General features: G+C 47.3%; 1 protein-coding gene across 2 annotated transcripts; it reads right to left on the bottom strand.

The window, feature by feature from the left end:
• Nucleotides 1-3,791: 3,791 nt before the first annotated feature.
• Nucleotides 3,792-12,856, bottom strand: INSIG1 (insulin induced gene 1). 2 transcript variants are annotated; one of them, XM_004597516.3, is made up of 6 exons: nt 12,789-12,856; nt 11,977-12,401; nt 9,025-9,149; nt 7,849-8,015; nt 7,397-7,496; nt 3,792-4,150 (listed from the first exon to the last, which is right to left on the bottom strand). In XM_004597516.3, exons 2-6 carry the CDS (start codon nt 12,368-12,370, stop codon nt 4,121-4,123), a joined length of 816 nt encoding a protein of 271 aa, XP_004597573.2. In that variant the 5' UTR covers nt 12,371-12,401; nt 12,789-12,856; the 3' UTR covers nt 3,792-4,120. The 2 variants fall into 2 exon arrangements, with proteins under 2 accessions (XP_004597573.2, XP_058516623.1); XM_058660640.1 differs by having other exon boundaries at nt 12,687-12,812.
• Nucleotides 12,857-20,784: the final 7,928 nt, after the last annotated feature.

Here is a 20,784-nt window from a genome sequence, read left to right as displayed (position 1 = left end):
ACTGTGGATTTTGGAAAAACTTGCCTGAGGCAAGGCGAAAAAACGCACAATTTGGGTCGGCATCTTGCAGTATCGAAGTTGCTGTTTAGGACATCTAACACGGTTCATCAGAACGCTTGGCTTTGAGTCCGCATTCCAGCTCCCAGTTCCAGCTTCCTGCTAATGTGTGCCCAAGAAGGCAGCAGGAAATGGCTCCAGTATGTGGGAGAACTGGATGGGGTTTTGGGTGCCAGGCTTTGGCCTCATCCCACCTTACCTGTCGAGAGCATTTAGGGAGTAAACCAACAGATCAAATAGCCCTCTCTGACTTTCAAATTAAAATTTTCTAAGAGGGGTCACTGCCATGGCTCAACAGGTTAATCCTCCACCTGCAGGCATTGACACCCTGTATACACACCAGTTCATGTTCTGGATGCTCCACTTCCCATCCAGTTCCCTAAATGCAGCCTGGAAAAGCAGCAGGGATGGCTCAGGAGTTTGGGCCCCTGTACTCATGGGGGAGACCCAGATGAAGCTCCTGGTTTCAGATCGGCTCAGCTCGAGCTGTTGCAACCATATGGGAAGTGAATCAGCCAAAAGAGCCGTCTCTGCGTCTCTCCTTCTCTCTGTAAATCTGCCTTTCAAATAAAAATGTTTTTCAGAATTTTTTTGAAAGTGAGATATACAAAGAGGAGGAGAGACAGAGAGGAAGATCTTTATTCTGCTTGTTCACTCCACAAGTGACCAGTATAGCTGGAGCTGAACTGATCCAAAGCCAGGAGCCAGCAGCTTCCTCTGGGTCTCCCATGTGGGGACAGGGTCCCAAGGCTTTGGGCTGTCCTTGACTGCTTTCTCAGGCCACAAGCAAGGAGCTGGATGGGAAGTGGGGCTGCTGGGATGTGAACCGGAACCCATATGGGATCCTGGCGTGTGCAAAGCAAGGAATTTAGCGCTGGGACCCTCAAATAAGCACATTTTTTACAAAAAAGTTTAAGAGATTCTAGTGAGAAAATTGCTCCAGTGGACTGTTTGTGAAATTAAAAACATTTTGCATTATTTTCATTGTACATGGAGAGATAAACAACCATTTCCTTGTTTGCTCCCCACATGGTCACAGCACTCCGGGTTGGGCCAGGACAAAGTCAAGGGCCTGGAACTCCGGGTCTCCCACGTGGGAGGGAGGGGCTGTGATGGACTGGCAGCAGAGGAGCTGGACTCAAACAAGAGTCCCAAGGAGACAGGAAGCAGCAGAGAACGTATCCCCCTCTTCTGATGCCGGGCCACAGGGACTGGTTCTGAATCCAATTCCATGGCAGAGGGAGGCGTGCCCACTAGCCCCCTTCCAGCTTGTGCAGGAAAGACTAAGCTGTGAGCTTTGTTCACAGCATGAGGGACCAGAGCCAAGCTCCCAGCAGCAGTGCCCAAGCCAAGTGGATGCATTGTAGCGGCAGGATTTGCTTCCCACTTCACCAGTGAGTGGCTCTGTACCCTCACTTACTGTGTTGCTGCCTGGACCATTCTCGCCATAAGTGAGCTGTTGTGGATTTGGGGTTTACTCTTCGCAGAAATGGAGCTGGATTCCCACTGGGTGACCCATGCTCTCCTGCCTCACTGCCCCGTGGACAGGCAGGGTGCCACAGTCCCTGGGTGCCACCTCAGTCTGTGGCATTAGAGGCTGACCCATCTCTGTCTCCTCGTTGCTCCCGCCCACGGGCACATCGCTCTTTCGGACTGTTGGCAGCTGTGTGGCAGCTGTGCTGCAGGTCTCATTCTCTCCCTTTCTCATTTTCTTTCATGCCCTAATGCCCTGTACAAATGTGTGCAGTAGGCATCACCCTTTCCCCTTAACTCGCTCTCAGTCACTTCCATTGCAAAGACACCTAGGCCGCGGTGTGCTCAAAGCAGCCAGACTGGCACTCGTGGCTGGCCACGGGAGGTCCCCCTTGTGACTGTGTGGATCAAGTGCTTGTCCCGCAAGGGATCAGAGACCACTGGGGAGGAGGGGTGGCAGGTGCAATTTAGCTTCTGCTACAGTTAGCTATCCACTAGAAGGAAAAAAAAAAAAGAGAGAAAGATGGTATTTCCCAAGAGCTTATGCTGAAATTGAGTGAAACTTGAAGAGCCAGAAAATCACTATATTACAGACTTTAATATCCTATAGACACTGAGTGTCATGCCACTTTCAAAAGAAAAACCCCTAAACACAATAGTTGGTTTTGAACCTTTAATAAAAGTAAAAAAATGAACGCAAAAAGAGAACACAACATTGAAAACTTAGTACGACTGTGAATCTCACTAGATATTCCAATTTGATAATAGTGCAAATTGTTTATACTATTTGACATTTTTACAAACTCTAATCACTTTGGTTCATATATTTGCTCTAAACTATTGGCAAAAAAAAAAAAAATTCTTCAGATTCACATTTTTTTTTTTTTTTGGCCACATTATTTTTAACAGATTAACTTCCAGTTCAAGAGAAAAAAACACTTACTGTTTGTTGTATGATCAAGTATATTGTAAAGATTCACTTACTGTTTTCATCTAATAACTGTTCGGGTCATGCCCAAGTGTAGCATGATCCATTTCCTTTCAAACAAAAGTCTTTCCTAAAACAAATTTGCTTCAGTAACATGAAAGTTACTCTGAGACATTTTCCTCAAAAACTAAAAATCCCACCAAAGATTATCACACGAATGAAACCACATACCTACATGAACACTCAACTGCGAGTCAGGCTGAGTTTCTTCTATTCTGCTGACTGCAGACTTCTATTTAAAAGAAGTCTCATAATCAAGTCACTTCCACAGAATTTTGAACAAATCAAAAACATTTAAACTGCAAAATACAAAAAGGCAAATTTGCAAGTAAAAATTTCTCAACTCACGAAACTGGAGTATTCCCAAGGGTCCACTGCAGGGTATGACCATAAGGATCTTTACGACTGAAAGAAATTATTGCTGCGTTTTGCTTCCATGCAGTACTGAAATGAATGGAGAACCCTTCCCTCGAACATCTCAGACGTTACAAAAAAATAAATATTTAATACAAGGCTCAGATTGGTTTTCATAAACATTGCACTTGAAGTTTAAGACCCAATACTTGCAAATTAGGTCTAACATGGTCTATGCCATTAAATCAATACATTGTGCTCACCAATATCATCGAATATTTAGAAACACCACATGTTTAATGCAGTGACATGTGTATTCTTTTTACAAGGCAATCACAGATTGCAGATTCCATAGGGCTGTGGAAAAAAAAAAAACAAAAACAAAAACAGGTCATCTCTGTTTTGGAGTACCAGAAACAATTTTGGCTAAGATTGAAACACATGGCTGACAGGTACTCCCTCTTAGATGCTTCTGGATTTTGGCTAAAACTTCATAAATGGAGGTGAAGCTCTCAAGATTAACACAGTGTGCAATCACGACTTTCCACTGCTGTTTGCTCTCAGTAAGATTGTCTCTACGAAGTTCCACAGACGGAACGAACAGCACAGTTCACACACCGTGCTAGACGCCGTGTGGGACACAAGCCTGCCAGCGCAGCGCAGCGTGAGTGCGGCTATGAGGCACCGCCCAGCCACGCTCCCAGTGTCGCCTCCCTGCACCTGCTGCTGCTGGCTTCTGTTCTGTTTTTGTTTCTTTTTCTTTTTTTTTTACACAACCCTATTTAAAAAAAAAAAAAATTTTGGATAAATATTCCTATTACACCATACTTCATCCTTGTTAAGCACCATCATCCTATCCCTTTGGACAACGATACAAGACTGATAGTTGGTGATTAAGTTTTAGTTCAAGGCTTTACAATATGGCAACTTGTTTTTAATGACATGGATGCAATCTAATACTCGGACACCGTCCCCTGCCTGGACTCCCGCACACAGCCTGGGATGGAGCGTTCCGGAGCGCTTCTGGCACCAGCACGGCTGCTCCAGGCAAGGACTTCCAGGGGAGCAGTTCTTTCCCCCACTTCGCTATCCTAGACCAGGTGAATATTTTTTCTCCAGGAGTCATTCGTATTGTCAGCCCAATCTCAACTGATTATTTAGGAAAAAAGATCATTTTTGTGCGAATCTGTTATCACAGACTATCTTCTCCAATCCTGCTCCCTCCTCAGCCTCAGTGGGTTTGAAGATTCAATCGCTGTGTGGCTTTTCAGGAACACCCTGATGTGGAGAGAGAGAGAAAAAAAAAAAACGCTAAGTGTATAAGTATTTTAATTCCCAGTTGACAGGCTTAAAAGGTGAAAGACAAACAATTTCTTCGAGTGGACAGAGATGTCTGAGATGTGGAGAAACATGGACGAGTCCTGGGTCGGTGGCGTGAGCTCTACCGGCTACCCCGTGGTCTTCTTTCTCTCACAGCCCAGAGCCATAGCATTCCTGGCTGTGCTAAAGCCCACAGACACACCCTATTAAATGTGTAAGGTGTTGGTGACACTCGATTAAACTGGTATCACTTTGGTCACAGCACACTGATGCTTACAGACTTTCAGGTTTTCCTAGAGATTCTAACATGCTACAATATAAGGACCTGTACTTCTTGTTAAAAAAAAAAAAGGTTTTATTTTATTGGAAAAACAGAGAAAAGAGATCTTTCATCCACTGTGTTTACTCCCCCCGTGGCTGCAATGGCCAGAGCCGAGCCGGTCCTGAGCCAGGGGCCTCCTCTGGGTCTCCCATGTGGTTGCAGGGCATCAAGGACTTGGGCCAGTCTCTGCTGCTTTCCTGGGCCATAGCTGGGAGCTGGATCCCAAGTGGAACAGTCAGGACTAGAACTGGCAGCCAGTGCCGCAGACCTGCTACGTCCCTGCACTGACCCCCCCAGGACCTACAGTTTTAAAGTCCGTTTTGTTTATTTGCAAAAAAAAAGGACTTTTTTTGTCATAATCTTTGTTAACATGATGCTTCCATTATAACCCACCCTGTCAGCAGTTTTTTTGAAACAGACACTTGGAATAGGTAGTTTGAGAACATCTTATGCTTACATAGCGTCACCACTCACAGATCTTTTCCACATATGTTTTATTTGAGATCCTGACAAAGCTTCCCTGGGGTAGACCCCGCTCCTGCTGCTGCTAGGTACCACGCGGAACCTCAGCCTAGGATGGAGGTCTCCCTGGGGAAGCCCACTCGGAGAGGCCATCGCACACTTCCTTGCTTTGAATCCAGAGTCTTCCCACTTTGATTTTCCTCCATGTAAAATGATCAGGTTTTAAGATGCAGCAGCTGAATATTATTTATCCAAAAAAGAAATAAGATCATCTCATTTGATAAAGTTACCTAGGAGTCTTGTGTGTTAATGACTACCCTAGGGATACGTGCAAGAAGGCCTCCGAGGAAACGGACACACTTTGAAAGTCTAGTCATTTGAAAGCATTACAGATTGTTAAATACGGACAGAGGGAAGGTTTCAAACCAAGAGAGTAAACTCTTGCCTCCAGCCTGCAAGTAGAATTGGTCATCAAATTTAACTACCTGCCCATTGATGCAGTGATAAACAGTCCAAGACAGGAATCAGGAGACTTACATTAGGTCTGGCATTAATGTAAGAACATAAATGACTAGAGATAGCAATCATCCTTAGAAGGATTATACTACCTGGCACAATAACGTTCACCCGTGTTGCCCAACAGTAACGTCTTGTAAATGACACGATGCCGTTCTACAGTAAATCCAAGGTATCAACACAGATTTTTTAAAAACCTCTTTGAGGATGAACGACCGAGAGGAGCTATTTGTGCAAATGTGGCATCCTAATGAGGCAGCCTGGCTCGGATTTCATCTCTGCAAACTGGCTCATCTTCCTAAGCTCCAATTTCTCCATTTCAAAATCGGTTAGGAATGGTCCCCACTTCAAAGTGCTGCACTGTGAGGACTAAATTAATTAGCAATGACAATATTTAGCACAGTGCCGTGTGTTCAACACTAAGCACTCCTGGGTGTGGGTCCCTGGTCACATACAGTACTTCTCCGTCTTGGGTTCAGCAAGTCCAGCTGACGCCCACAGGGACAGGGAGACAGAGCTTTAGTCACATGTCCCCATGATTTGGCAGGTCTTTTCAAACATCTCCTCCAACCATTTCTCAAATGCTTGGAACTAATGCACCTCATAAAATGTTAACCTCTATCAAACTAACGCATGTTTCTTAAAACTGATTAAAAAGCTTCCATAATGAGTGTATAACAAAGAATCAATCCACTGTCGGGGGTGGGGGAAAACAGAAACAACCATCTCCCTGAACGTGTAATTGTTGCTATCAACGGTCAACCTGGCAGAGGACAATTCTATTCCAACAGGTTTCTTAGGAATCCGTTACCAAAGAGTCAACTGAAATAAAAAATCTCAAAGCAATAAAGCAATCAGAGTTGCTGCCTAGCTCTGCTTTGAAAACTAGAAACGGGAAAGGGGCTGAGCGACTGGAGGAAGACAGAAGCTCTTTTTCTGCACAGCTGTCCAGCTCATCAGAACTTTGACATGAAAGAAACTGACATCCTTTGCCTCTCCTTTAGGAGACACAAGAAATGGAATTTTAAAACTGGAAATGTGAAGGAGCCAAGTGGCCTTCAAACTCAGCTTCTCACTAGTGGGTATCAGTTGGCATAAATAAATGTACCAGTTTAAAAATAGCACAAGGTACCAAGATAAGTTCTCAGAGAAAAGTTTATCGCTGAGAGCAACAGTTCTGGCTGCTGCTCCCCCCTGCTTTTTCCCCTAAAGCTCTCCTTATGTGATCCCCGAGTCGAAGCAACTCAAAATATCTAAATGTCCATATTGAAAGTTTTTGAATGAAAACATTCTAATGCCAGGTCATAGCAACTGAGAAAAATTGCAAAAATTACCCTGGAACTCACACCTCTCAGGAGGTGTGTCTTGGGAAGTAGCACGTGTTTCTCTTACGGCAAGAACAGGTGCCAAGCTCACCGCAGGCTGACCGTCTTAGGACAGCGCTTTCCCAGCAGACCTAGGAAAGCTGAGTGTCCTCAGCATCATCTGGACTCACTCCTAGCTTGGTAAAAAGAAATGTTGGTTGCAGGTGCATGGGGAGAGCAAAGTATCTAGCCCTAAGATCATATACATCTGTTTCTGACACTGCAGGAAGAAGACAGTCATCTTCCATCATCTACTTTAGCTTTTATAACAACTTCTCTCTGCTGGCTCCCATGGCCACACGGCACATATGGAACTGGGGGGGTTACATTAGAACACTAGCTCCTTCTAGCTCAAATATCGGTAAGTCTCTAGAGTTAGGAATTTTTGTGATTTAGCAAAGCAGCATCTGGGTATCATTGTATCTTTCCTACAGCACACACTTTCAATCAATACAAATTATAATTTACCACGTAAAACAATCCATACAAGCTCAAAACACAAGAACAACCGACAGTGCCGGGAGATGCTATTCCACTCACCATTGCTAACTGTCGTCCTATGTTTCCCACTGTGACGCCACCCGAGAAAAATATACATGGAAGCCAAGAACGAATATAGAGGAAATCTGGAGATGTGTACCTACAAGAAAACCAGGGCAGGAAAAAGACCCGTGCCTTAATGGTCGATTCACTGAAATCAACTCTTCGTCAAAGATTTTCTGTACTAAGGATATACAAAACACAGGCTAACCACAGAACAGCAAACTGTCAGTGTTAGAATGGCACATGGTACCACTACCACTTAGCTTTCCTTAACGACAGGCTACACCGGTAGAACTGTACTATGTGACTCAAGCGGAATGTCTCAATCCATGCCATTCTACATAAGGACCAAATAGCGACACAGAAACAGCCAAGCTTAATGCGTGGTTTTATAATACAAGTTCTGCAACACTTATCTGAACAATCAATATCTGTAAGCACAGACTTACTGATAGACTCCGTTATACACGAGGAACTGTGTAATCAGAGTGGCCAGAAAGGCTATGGTGATCCCAAGGCCAAGGCCACTTCTGGAGCGGTCAAACGTCCACCAAAGGCCTAGGGACAGGGCTGCTAACGTCAGGGACAGCTGGACATTATTGGCAAAATCCAGTTTCTGGCGATGCTAAAATTAAGGAAAAGATATATATATTTTTTTTAAACAAAATAAAAACAAAACAAAAAAAAAATCACAAAATACTTGTGGATTGTAGTACAACGAATAATTCACTTCCTAAAAACTGCATATTGAGCTCAAGAAAAGGCTACCGCCTCAAAGACTCCTGTACTAAGACTACCTGCAACTTCGCTGGGATCACTGAATCAAGTGAGCAAACTTCCTGAAAACTATGTGTAAAATTCTGCTGTAATTCTGTCCATACAACAATACATTTTGCTATTAAGTCATCCATTGTTCTGGTTTTTTTAGCAAGCATTTTCTTCACGCTTGCATTTGGTACCAAGAACATGATAGACAATCTGTCGTTACAATATTTCTTTCTCCACACTGCTCATTTAAGAGCTATCTTACATACCATTAAAGCAGAGGGTGGGACAGATTTCTGGATCACTATCTTTAAGAATATCTTTCTCTGCAAGTGTTCTAAAGAAACCCATAGCTTGACCATAACTGATGGAACCGGGCGTTTTTCTCAAAACATGCATTAGGAATGGACACAGCACACTCCATGATGTTCCGTGGCATGAATTCTACCCGCGCATGCCACAAGTCCAGGGACCTATCAGACTTAGGTGGCTAGAGACAAGCACAGAGCCTTCTGGAAAGATGTGACAAGAGCAGTAACACTCTGGCCTCCTGTTAATTCTCTTTGCTATAGGAGCCATTGGGTCTCACCCTGCAAGGAGATAATAGAGAGATGTAAAAATGAACTTGATAACTTCTGAGAGAGAACAGCAAGTTCTCTCTACTGGTATGATTTGTTTCCTAAAATGAACTGGAGGCACTCCAGAAGTTGTTCTACAAACATCCTATTAAGTATAAATTAATCAATGTAAGTTAAAATAAAATTCTCGATGACACAATGAATAGCCAATCAAAGTAACAACATACTCCAACATATAACCTAAGGAAATCATTTGGACACAGCAGATCAGCTTAAGGATACAGCACTGGCGTGGTTGATGCCCACAAAGACTGCTATGCAGCGCATGACGCTGGCCCACTCTCTTTTAAACTTGTGAGGTTCTCCAAGGTGACTGTCGATACAGGGGTACAGCAAGCCAACAACAGCTGTGTTAAAAAAAAAAAATAACAGTATTAGAACATACGTGCTCAGATTGGTATTTCTCCGTGACGATTATTAGCATATGTTATTATTTAGACTAATCCTTTAGCTGGATTTTATCAGCTAAATATTTAAATTAAGACTAATTTTAGACTTGACTCTTGGGTACCTTCACCAAATATCACACTGTTCGGAAGTTTCAAAAACAAAGTCACAGCGAAAAATGGGGCAAACGGAGACTTTATGATGGACCATATCAATCAGTGGACGACCTCATCGAGCGAAACTGGCAGCGATTCTTAACTGGAGAACTATTAACACCACTCGAGCACATATCTCAGAGCATGCCCCACATCCGGGACTCGGGGTGGGCGGGAAACCGGGTGGGGCGTCTCCCTCAATATCCCCCTTTACCTCAGATACAAGATGGAAACAATATGGACATAATAGTATTGCCCACTTCCCTATCCCCCTGAACCTTTTTTTTTCTTTATCTTTCTTTAACTGTAATTAACTATGAAAAGATTGTCAACAACAATACAAAAAAACAAAAACAAAAACAAAAACAAAGTCACGGCTGAGTTAAGCAATGTCTCAGTAAACACAGAAGTGGATCAACAAGGGTTTAATGAATCATATGGAAGAACATATACTTAGTTTATAAAAGTTAATGTCTAAAAAAAAAGTTAACGTCCATATTTTGCCTCACTACAAAACTGAGATGACTGCAGCGTTTATACGTTTTCATCAACGGTGACTTCTGGTTTATGATGGCCAGGTGAGCAGCCGTGAACAGCCGGGGCCCAAGGCACACAGTTCTGACTGTTGTGCTGGGACCCAGCACTGGGGCTGGGCACACGCTGAGCCACTCAGTTCTGCTGAGTCGACTCTCTGACAGTCCAGGTCATGTGGCCACAGAAGGCACTGGACTCAGCTTTTAGCGGGGGCTCTTGCGCGACCTTAGGAGGTAACACAGAGCAGTGCTGACCACACACTCTGCCGGCAAGGGCTGTGACGGGGCACTCTCACACTTTCTCTGACTGGTTCCCTGGGGTTGAGCCACAAGCTGTGGAAAGAGCACTCACCAGGAAAACAAAGTTTGGTCTCTCGGCTCAGTTTGGCCTCTGGGCTCAGTTTGGCCTCTGATGGGAGGTGGCCCTCCATGTTTGTTTTCTCATGTGTGAAACGATGAGGATTATGTAACCAGAGGGAAGAGGAGGAAGAGGTCATGCGGTTTCTAACAGTTAGGAAGTCTTCCCAGACAGAATCTGAGAGGAATTTGGCTAAGTAGGAAGCCAGGGCATTCCAGAAAGTTACGTGGAAAACAGTTGCACAAGGTGCCAGTGGTGTGAGTGGGAGCCCAGGCCACTGGGATGGCACCAGGGGGCACGAGGACCATGGTGCAAACTCCATCTGAGCCCCAAGGCTCTGCAAAGTCGGGCAGTAGCTTCATCCTGCTCAACTGCCAAAGAAAAGGCACATGAGAGCCTGGGCACAGCAGGAGGCAGTCTGAGCTCAACATCCAGAAAACACCGAGTAGGAGCAACTGTTTCAGATGCTCCTAGAATCTCCTCATGTTTCTATCACAGATGTTCTACAATATTCCATTCTTTAGATCAACTTTTTGGTTCAGAGAAACGTCTGTCCCAAAGGTATGTGAAATGGAATTTGAAATTCACAACTATTTCTTTAAAAGGTTTTCAAGTTAGTAACAGTCACATACTTGAAGAGATTAGCAAAACAGAAATGGGAGGTCCAGTGGAGAAGAGGGATGAACCTTCTCATCCCTCTGGTGATGGACACCCTGACTGGGGAGCCGCTGTTCCCAAGGAACTGCCAGAGCAGCGTGGAAGCTAGCACGCTGGCCACTATTACTGCAGCTCCGTGACTCAGTTTCCACATCTATAAAATGGAGCTATAGCATAGTTCTGTCGTTGTAAAGGATAAACAGAGCAAGGCACAGGAAGCCTGCAGCAGTGAATAAACAAACACTGGACACGAGGCAGGAAGGACCTTCCTCCTACTGTACTGCAGGTACTTTGACAGACCTTTCTTTTCCCCATCAGTGACTGGGTTGGTCATGGGACATTTCAACAGCTACTTGGAGCTGTAGAAAGCAGCCAACAGATGCCTGTGGAGCAGATAGTGACCCTGGGTTACAGCTCCCAGCATCGGTGTGCCTGGAGAGCTACACCCTAAGGCGAAACTCTGGGGGTGGGGGAGGACTCCTCCCCAGGCCCGGATCTATGACACTGTAACAGTTTCAGAAGCCGAAAGGCTTGGCTTGGGCTTGAGGCTCACTTCTTGGCCATCCTGCAAGAGGAAGTGCTGAGAAGTCGCTCCCTTGGCAACCACCTCCCCAACACATGTGCTGGATTTGTTTTCAGTTATCCATCGGGGTAGCATGTTCGCAGGGGCAACCAATCACTACCCAGTGCTGTGCCTCACCAGTTCTGCAGGCGGCCAATCCCGGGGCAGCCTGCTCTGGGTGACAGCTGTGGGCTTGTGTGGCTGTCCCCGGGTCCGCGGGACGCCAGCGGGAAGGGCCTCTGTCAACTTGGCCCAAGATTTGCTTCAACAGTCAATTATCTCCCCAGCTCATTTCCATCCCTGGGCTGCCTTCAACTTTAAGGGAGGGGTAGCCGGGGCTGTCACTGGGTGCCCAGCATCCTCCTCTTCCTCCTTCCTCTCAAAGCACAAGCTGGAGAAGGAGTTTTCATCTCCCGTGCTTCCATGTTCCAACACATGTTACTTAGAAGACCTCAAAGTGTTTTTTTTTTTAACAACAACAAAAGCAACCTTATTTCTCCGAGAACCGGGAATGGTACTCACCTGCCGCCGTCCCGCAGCACGGAGGGACCCACCAGGCGGAGGAGAAGATGGTGGCGATCACCTCCTCCGGGAAGAGCGTCACGTTCCTCTGGATCTGCAGCAAGTTGAGCACCAGGGCGAGGACCACCCCGACCAAGAAGAGCACAACGCTCCTCTGCACCAAGTGATGATGCCAGCTGCTGGGGTGGCCGCCGCCGCGGTGGTCACTCGTCCCAGCGCTCCGATCCGCGTCCGGGGCACCGTGGGCCACCAGCAGGGAGGGACCGGCCCCGGGGGAGCTGCTCATGTCTCCCGTCCCCGCCGCCAGCCCTGCGGCGCGGGCTCTTGGGGGGCTCTGGTGCCTCGCACTGTTGGGATAGGAGCAGCCCCACAAGTGGTCGTGCAGTCTGGGCATCAGTGACCACCGGCGTGGGCAGAGGTGCTTCCTGCAAGAAAGAGGCAGACTTTTCCGTGAGGGTGTCAGGCAGGACCCCCCTACACACACCCCCATCACCAGTCCCGGGCGCGCTGCCCCTCCGACGCGCGCCCCGCAGCGCCTGGAGCAGCTCCCCACACACAGCGCGTCCGTAAACCTCCCGCCCGCCCAGGACCGTGCAGCCCGGGAGGCGCCGCCCCCGGCCCCCGGTCCCCCGCCCCCGGCGTCCAGACCCCTCGGCGTCCGGCGCGGGACCCGACTCCGGCCCCGGAGGAACGGCGAGCCGCCCACTGACCCTGAGAGCTGGTCCGCGCGTCTGCCTGCCCGCTTCCCGGCACGCCAGCCCCTGGCGCCACGCGCGCATCTCCCGCCTCCTGCCCCCGCAGCCTCCGCTTACCTGGCAAGGGGCGCCCGCCAGCGGGCTGGCAGAGCGGAGGCGGGGCGGCGCCGCGGCCCGAGGAGGAGGAGGAGGTGGAGGAGGAGGAGGAGTCGCGGCCCGGGACGGCCCCAAGTGCGGCCGCAACGCCGGGAGGGCGCGCGGGCTTATATGGCGGGACGCTGCCCCGCGTCACGTGACGCGGCCCGGCCTACCCGCCGCCGGCGCGCGCCGCCCGGGGGCGTGGCCGCTGCTGGCCCCGCCCGTGCCGCGTGCCCGTCCGCACTGGGTCTGGTGAGGCGGCCGCAGCCAATGGGAGGAGGGCGGCCCATATGACGCGAGCACACGCCACCGCGGCCCGCGCCGGGCACGCGCTCTCGGGAGGCTGCTCGGGGCCCCGGCTCCTGGCGGGTGGACGGCCGGGCCCGGGTGAGGGCAGAGCGGGCGTGTAGGGGGCGGCCGGGGTCGGGAGAGGGCAGAGCGGGCGTCCAGGCGCGGCCGGATCCCGGGGAGGGCGGAACGGGCAGCGGGCCCGACCCGGGGAAGGCGTGCCTCCGGGGCTCGAGCTCAGCGGGTTTGTGTTGTTACCTCACAACGGTGGTTCGCGAGCGCCGAGAGACCCTGTGTGTGACATCAGGTTCTGGTGTGAAGGCGCCAGTGACGGTTTTGTCTAGCGTCACACGTGGAGAGCCAGGCAGCAAAACCCCTCGGGAAAATAAAACGCGGAGCGCGAATGTGAAACAGCTGAGCGTGTTGTGCGGCTGGGGTGATGGTGTCTGTCCTGTTGGCTCACCTGTCACGCCACCCTCGAGCGCGGGCCGGCTGCCTGCTGAAAAGCCACTTCTTGTTGAGCAAGGGCTGTGTTACTGAAAATCTGCCTCAGCGGCAGCAGTGGAGGCAGAACGCGGGCTGTGCATGCCTGCAGAGGCGCGGGGGTGCAGGGGAAGTTTGTGCCCAGAGACCCCAAAAGCTGGGAAGGATGCTCACCCGGTCCCTCAGTGCACGGAAGCTGGCATTATACGGCATCGTTATAGTTAAGCTTTTTGGCTGTTGGGCCAGAAACTGTAAAAGCAGAACGCAAGGAGGAATGTCCTTGCAAGGTGTCAGTGGTCTTTAAAGTTCCCTGGAGGGGGGGATGCGGGGACATTTATTCCAATTGGACTTTTAAATGTTTTTTGCTTTTGAAAGGCAGGGGGGATGAAGGAGTCTTCCATCTGTTGGCTCGCTTCTCCCAGGCCTGCAGCAGCTGCGGCTGCGACAGGCCCATCCCCTAGCCCCGAGTCCTGGGTCTGCTGCATGGCTGGCAGGGACCAGGCCCTGGAGCTTTCGCTGCCTTCCAGGTTGGACAGTAGTGGGAAGCTGGGTTAGAAGTGGAGCTGGGGCTGGAATCCAGAAACTGGGGTAGAAGATGCCAGTGTGCCGAGCAGCTTGCTTTTTAAAAAAAAAATTTTTTTTAAACTTTATTCTTATTAGAAAGTCAGATTTACAGAGAGGAGGAGAGACAGGAAGATCTTCAATTCCCCAAGTGGCCACAATGACTGGCCCGAGCTGAACCGATCCAAAGCCAGGAGCCAGGAGCTCTTTCAGGTCTCCCACGCGGGTGCAGGGTCCCAAAGCTTTGGGCCATCCTCAACTGCTTTCCCAGGCCACAGGCAGGGAGCTGGATGGGAAGCAGGGCTGCTGGGATTAGAACTGGCGCCCATATAGGATCCTGGTGCGTTCAAGACGAGGACCTTAACCGCTACGCTATTGCGCCGGGCCCTAGGTTTTTTATTTCTTGAGCGAGACAATGTGCAGCAAGCAAAGGAGGGGTCTTCTCTTCGCCCTCCGTTGGTTCAGGCCAGGAGCGGACTTGCCCACTCTGTATTCTTTTCTAGGCCCTGCTAGCCATTACATGATTTATTCCCAAGAATTCAAAGCTGTTTCGGCTTCAAGCAATATTATAATCTGGGTTTTGGTCACTATTTAGTGTAAAAGCTTTGGGGTTATATGGGTACATGTGTAGAGATAAGCGTTGTATCATCACTGTGACAATGGGGCTTCTGGTAATAGAAAAGTAAAATAAAGCTGCCTGGCTGCCAACTTGGAAAACTGGTTGGTAAAGTACGGCCATATCTCTAATGGAAAGCGCTGTGGTGAGAAGTCATTCGTTTCAGCCATAGAGACTTGTTCCCCCCCACGAACCCGCTTTTTTTTCTTTGAAGATTTATTTATTTGGGAAGAATTACATCGAGAGAGTGGGAGAAACAGATCTTAAATCTGATAATCACTTTCCAGGTGGAGCAAAGAGCAGTATGAGCTAAACCAAAGGCAGGATCCAGGAGCCTTTTTCTTCTTCCCCACAGAGTGGGCGTCCAAACACTTGGTCACAGAGCAGCAGTCTGCCACTGCTTTGTCCAGGCAGTTAGCAGGGAACTGAACTAGAATGGAACAGCTGGGACTCGAACCTGCACTCATGGGATGCAGGTACTGCAGGTGGCAGCTTTACCCACTAATCTACAGTGCCAGCCCCCACCTGTTGTTTTTTTGTAAGATCTATTTATTTTTGTTGGAAAGTCAGCTATATAAAGAGGAAGAGAGACAGAGAGGAAGATCTTCCATCCATTGATATACTCCCCAAGCAGCCGCAACAGCTGGAGCTGAGCTGATCCAACACCAGGAGTCAGGAGTTTCTTTTGGGTCTCCCGTGTAGGTCAGGGTCCCAAGGCTTTGGGCTGTTCTCATCTGCTTTCCCAGGCCACAGGCAGGGAGCTGGATGGGAAGCGGGGCTGCCGGGATTAGAACCAGAGCCCATATGGGATCCCAGAGTGTGCAAGGCGAGAACTTCAGCAACTAAGCTACCGTGCCGCCCACTCCCCCACCTCAGTTTTAAGTGCCACATGCACATGTTGAGAAACACTAGTAATAAATTAATCTGTTAATGTCATGGAGATGCGTCTACAGTATAGCCTTGACTTGGGGATATAGTTGGGTCATTGATTCCATTGTGAAACATCAGCAAACACAGTAAGCGTCTCTAGCCTGTGAGCTTTCAATAACAGGTTCATTCTGGTATGTGACCTAGTAAACACATAGCCAGCGATCAGGAGACCCAGCAAGCTGCTTTCCTGGCAGACCCCTTACATCTTCTGTGGTCTAAGATACATTTGACAATCTTTTCTGTCATTCTATCTAGCTGTGCGAACAGCACCAACATATCTTTAAATTAAATATATATATGTATTCTTTGAAAGGTAGAGTTACAGTGAGGAGAGACTGAGAAGTCTTCCATGTTCTGGTTCACTTCCCAAGTGGCTGCAATGGCTGGAGCTGAGCCCACCTGAAGCCAGGAGCTTCTTTCAAGTCTTCACTCATGTGCAGGAGCTCAAGGACTGGAGTCATCCTGCCCTGCTTTCCAGGGCCACAAGCAGGGAGCTGGGTCAGAAGTGAAGGAACTGGGACACAAACCATCACCGAAACAGGGTGCCATTGCCACAGGTGGAGGCTTAGCCAACTACCCCACGGCATCAGACCCTATTTCTTTAAAGTGTGATATCCCTGGTGAACAGGTGCAGATCTTCTAATATTTTATAGATGACTGAGTTGCATGTCTGATGTAGAGGGGCTGTCAGTGGCTTCTGCTGTCAGCATGGTTTCTATCTCAAGTAGACCTGGCATTCCTGGGTTGTGTGGTTTGGCCACATGACTGTGGGGCCACCTCATGAGACAGAGTCAACAAAGGGCGCAACAATGGAGGTTTGCATTTATTCTTTCAGAGACTGACGCCTCATCAGCAGAGACCGTGCTAAAATACTTCGCAGGTTTGAAATGCAGTTATCCTCCGGCAAAGCTGCTATTGATTTAGTTACTCTACGAAATGCGGCTCACGATTGAAGATAATGGGGCGCATTCTCTTCCTGTGAGTAACTCTGGGTTGGGGATTGAAGGAGATGTGCTTGTGGTAGTGCTGTTATCCGTTGCATCACTTTGCGTTCGGTCCTCATGGTGATGTTTGTACTCTTTGAAAGTTTACTATTGCTGATGAACTGAATATCTCCCCATGCCTTCTCCTTACATCACTGGTAAAATAGGCCCCACTGCTTCTATAACTTTTAGATACAGATTAACGGCCTCATGGGAGGGCAGAGGACTTGAGATGTCCTATGGTAAGCAATCAACTTGCCTCTCATCTGTATTCCTACTGTTCTTTTTGGTATGGCATGAGTAATAATAGTAAATATTCTTCAAACAGGGTACTGTTCTTTTTGGTATGGCATGAGTAATAATAGTAAATATTCTTCAAACAGGGTGGAGAGGAAAGTATATTTTAATTTAAAAATGTCACATGCTCATTGTAAGATTTCATAAAAATTTGAAAAATACGTCTAGAACGTCATCTATAATCTTCTCACCTAGAGGTAATTGCTGTTGCATTTTGAGGAATGGATCTCCAGATGTTTTTCCTATACTTTTTTTTTTAAAGATTTTTTTATTTGTATTAGAAAGGCAGATATACAGAGAGGAGGAGACACAGGAAGATTTTCTGCTCTATGATTCACTCCCCAAGTAGCCACAGTGGCTGGAACTGAGCCAATCCGAAGCCAGGAGCCAGGAGCCTCTTCTGGGTCTCACACTTGGGTACAGGGTCCCAAGGCTTTGGGCCGTCCTTGACTGCTTTCCCAGGCCACAAGCAGGGAGCTGGATGGGAAGTGGAACTGCTGGGATTAGAACCGGTGCGCATACGGGATCCTGGTGCTTGCAAGGTAGGGACTTTAGCTGCTAGGCTACCGTGCCGGCCCTACAGGGTTTTTTTGTTTGTTTGCTTTGCTTCTTTCTTTTCTTTTCTTTTCTTTTTTTTTTTTTTTTTAGCAAAGCACAAATAAGATCTTATGTCCTATGTAGTGGAACCAGTTCTTAAGCAATCATGAACATCTTTTAAAGTTAATCAATATAGACCATGATATCATTTTTAACAAGCTTATTAAGAGCTAATTCATGCATTGTGCCATTCCCCCACTTTAAAGTGCAATTCAGTGATTTTTAGTATATTTATAGAGTTGTGCAACCATTGCAGCCAATTTTAGAACATTTTTATCACCCCCCACATAGGGACCTCCAAATACATTAGCTAACTCCCACTTACCGTCTCAACTCTCCCCAGCCCTAGGCTAATACAAGTCTATTTTCTGTCTCTGTTAGTTTCCTATTCTTGACTTTAATATGAACCAAATCATGAAATACATGAGATCTTTAGTGATTTTGGTGGTTTTGTTTTTCATTTAACGATGTTTTCAAGGTTTGTCTACATCATAGAATGCTACGATACTTCATTCCGTCTATGGTTGACTACTGCCTTTCTATTGTATGGGTATGCCATGTTTTGTCTATCCAATCACTTACTGAATGGATTTTGGCTTGTTTTCACTTTTTGTCTATTGGGAATAATAGTACTATAAACATTTGGGTATAAGTTTTGGGTGGACACATATTTTTGTTTTCTTGCGAGTTGAATTGCTAGATTCTTTCCACGGCAACTACATCGTTTTACATTTTCACTGTCAGTGTGTAAAGGTTTTTTTTTTTTTTTTTTTCTCCACATCCTTGCCAACATTGACTATTTTTGTTGTCGCCATCTTATGGAGCTCAATAGATGTAAAGTGATCATGTCATCCTGAAAGCAGAATAGTATTCCCGTATGTTGTAGAGTGTGTTCGTTTATTTTCTAACTTGGAAGTTTGTTGGTGGACTCAGTTGTGAAGAACACTGAACATGGTGACTGAAGTGGTGAGAGCCGAGGATGAGAGCTCAGTGTGTGAGAACAGGAGAAAGACAGCCTGCAAAGGACATTGGGATGGAGGTCTGAAAAGATGAGACGGAGGTGAACAGTCAAGAAATCCACAGTGGTCTCTCCAAGAAGGAGGAACATGACAAAGACCAAGTCACACCCGCAAGACTTGGTGATGGAGGATCAGCAGCATCCTCCTGAGAGCTGGGGAGAAGTTAGATGACTGTGACATCAAAACATAAGGGAGATGGTGTCACAAGTATAGACAACTCTGAAAGTGGATTGGTTGTGAAAAGGTGGAGAGGTAACAGAAGCTGGAAGAAAATATGACTGAATGCAATTTTTTTAAGATTTATTTTATTTTTATTGGAAAGGCAGATATGCAGAGAGGAGGAGAGACAGAGAGGAAGATCTTCCGTCCGATGATTCACTCCCCAAGCGGCCGCAATGTGCACAGGTTTCGATCCCAGCCTCTCTGCTTCCCATCCAGCTCCCTGTTTGTGAAAGCAGTCGAGGATGGCCCTGCACCCATGTGGGATACCCAGAAGAGGCTCTCGGCTCCTGACTTTAGATCGGCTCAACTTCAGCTGTTGTGGCCACTTGGGGAGTGAACCAGCTGATGGAACATCTTTCTGTCTGCATCTCCCTCTCTCTGTAAATCTGCCTTTCCAATAAAAATAAATACATCCTAAAAAAGGAGAGAAAAAGCAACCTGCCTAACAGCATCCAAAAGAAGACTATTCCTGGAAGGACACTGGGGCGCTGGTGTGCAGGATGATGACAGGTGGTTGATGGAGGCAGAAGCAGGGGGATGCTCACGGGAAGAGGATTTCCCGGGAAGAAAGGATTGGTGTACGGAGTTAATACTGTGTGGGAGTTGGAGATTGGTTCTGTGAGGCCAAGGATCTTTGCTCACTATATAAATATGGAATTATAATAACTTAATTCAAAGAATCCTAAGTGGTCTCATTTTGTAATTCTAGAATCTGGCAATATTTTATTTCATAGAGTAAGTATTCTAACAGGCTGAACGGAAGAGCTTGGTTTATAGTCTGAGAGGAAAGAATAAGGGAGAAACAAAGAACAAAATGATTAGTCTTTTCAAAATTGTTTCCTTGTAAGCAGGGGACAGGGAACTAAGTAAGAAAATCACTGGTTAACATCATGTTGTATCAGGTACTTGGTTGTAAAGATAAGAGATGTAAGGATTCAAAGCGTAGAGAAATGTATTCTGTCAATTGAAACTGACCTGTTATCTTTTTCTTTCAGTTTCCAAGAAGGAAAAATAACAAGTTTGTCTCCGTGTGGTAACATGGAGCTTCGGCATGAGTGACCCCATTTTGATTTTTAGTTTGGTCTGTTGGAACCCAGTGATGAAGCTTAGTCCCAAACCACAGGTCTTGTAATTTTTATTTAATAGCACTGATATGATCCAGCACCTACAAATTTGCTTAGGGAATTAGCAATCCAGAGGAGTGCCTGGTCAGACCAGAGCTGGTATGAATGCATGGTTTCAGAGGAGAACACTTCAGACGATGACAAGGTCCACAAGGTGGCCCTGGGATTGGTTGGCTGAAGTGGTGTGGAGCCAGTCAACAGGGCCAAGGAGGTCAGGGAATGAGTCATGCTTGCGTAGGAGAAAGTTGCTCGGGCTGATGGCAGGTTTGGCCTGTGAAGGGAGACTGTGTGCCAGGTGTCTGCGCCCTCACAGAATGAAAACAAGGGACTACGGGAGATGCGGAGGCAAAGAGGATACTGGATAGTGTCTCCCCCAAATTCATCTTTTCTGCAACCCCAGACTGGGACTTGCTTTGGAGGGAGGGTCTATGCATTGGTAATGAATGAGCATCTACCAGGTAGGATGGGCCCGTAATCTGCTACGATGGGAGGAAAAGAGACACAGAAAGAGAGAGAGACAAACACGCAGAGGAAGCTGGAGACAGAAGCAGAGGCTGGCGTGATGAATCTATAAACACAGGAACGCGCAAGTTTGCCAAGGACAGAAGCTAGCAGTAACGAGGAAAGGGCCTCCTCTAGTCTAGATCCCCTGGGGACATGGTTCTGCCACAGTACCTTGATTTTGGAATTCTAGCCTTCAGAGGCAGAACAGTGTCACTTTCTGTTGCTAGTGGGTGGAGTAGAAAGGAGGCCGGAAGTAGGATCATAAAGAAGTGAGGGTTGAGAGCCTGAGGGCTACTACACACATGAACTCATCATGCCCTACACTCCCATTTTCCATGGCTGTCATCTAAA

This window comes from Ochotona princeps, chromosome 2 (assembly GCF_030435755.1).
Source record: "Ochotona princeps isolate mOchPri1 chromosome 2, mOchPri1.hap1, whole genome shotgun sequence".
NCBI lineage: Eukaryota > Metazoa > Chordata > Mammalia > Lagomorpha > Ochotonidae > Ochotona > Ochotona princeps.
Note: the sequence above shows the minus strand (reverse complement) of the source record. Positions and strands in the feature narration are given on the sequence as shown.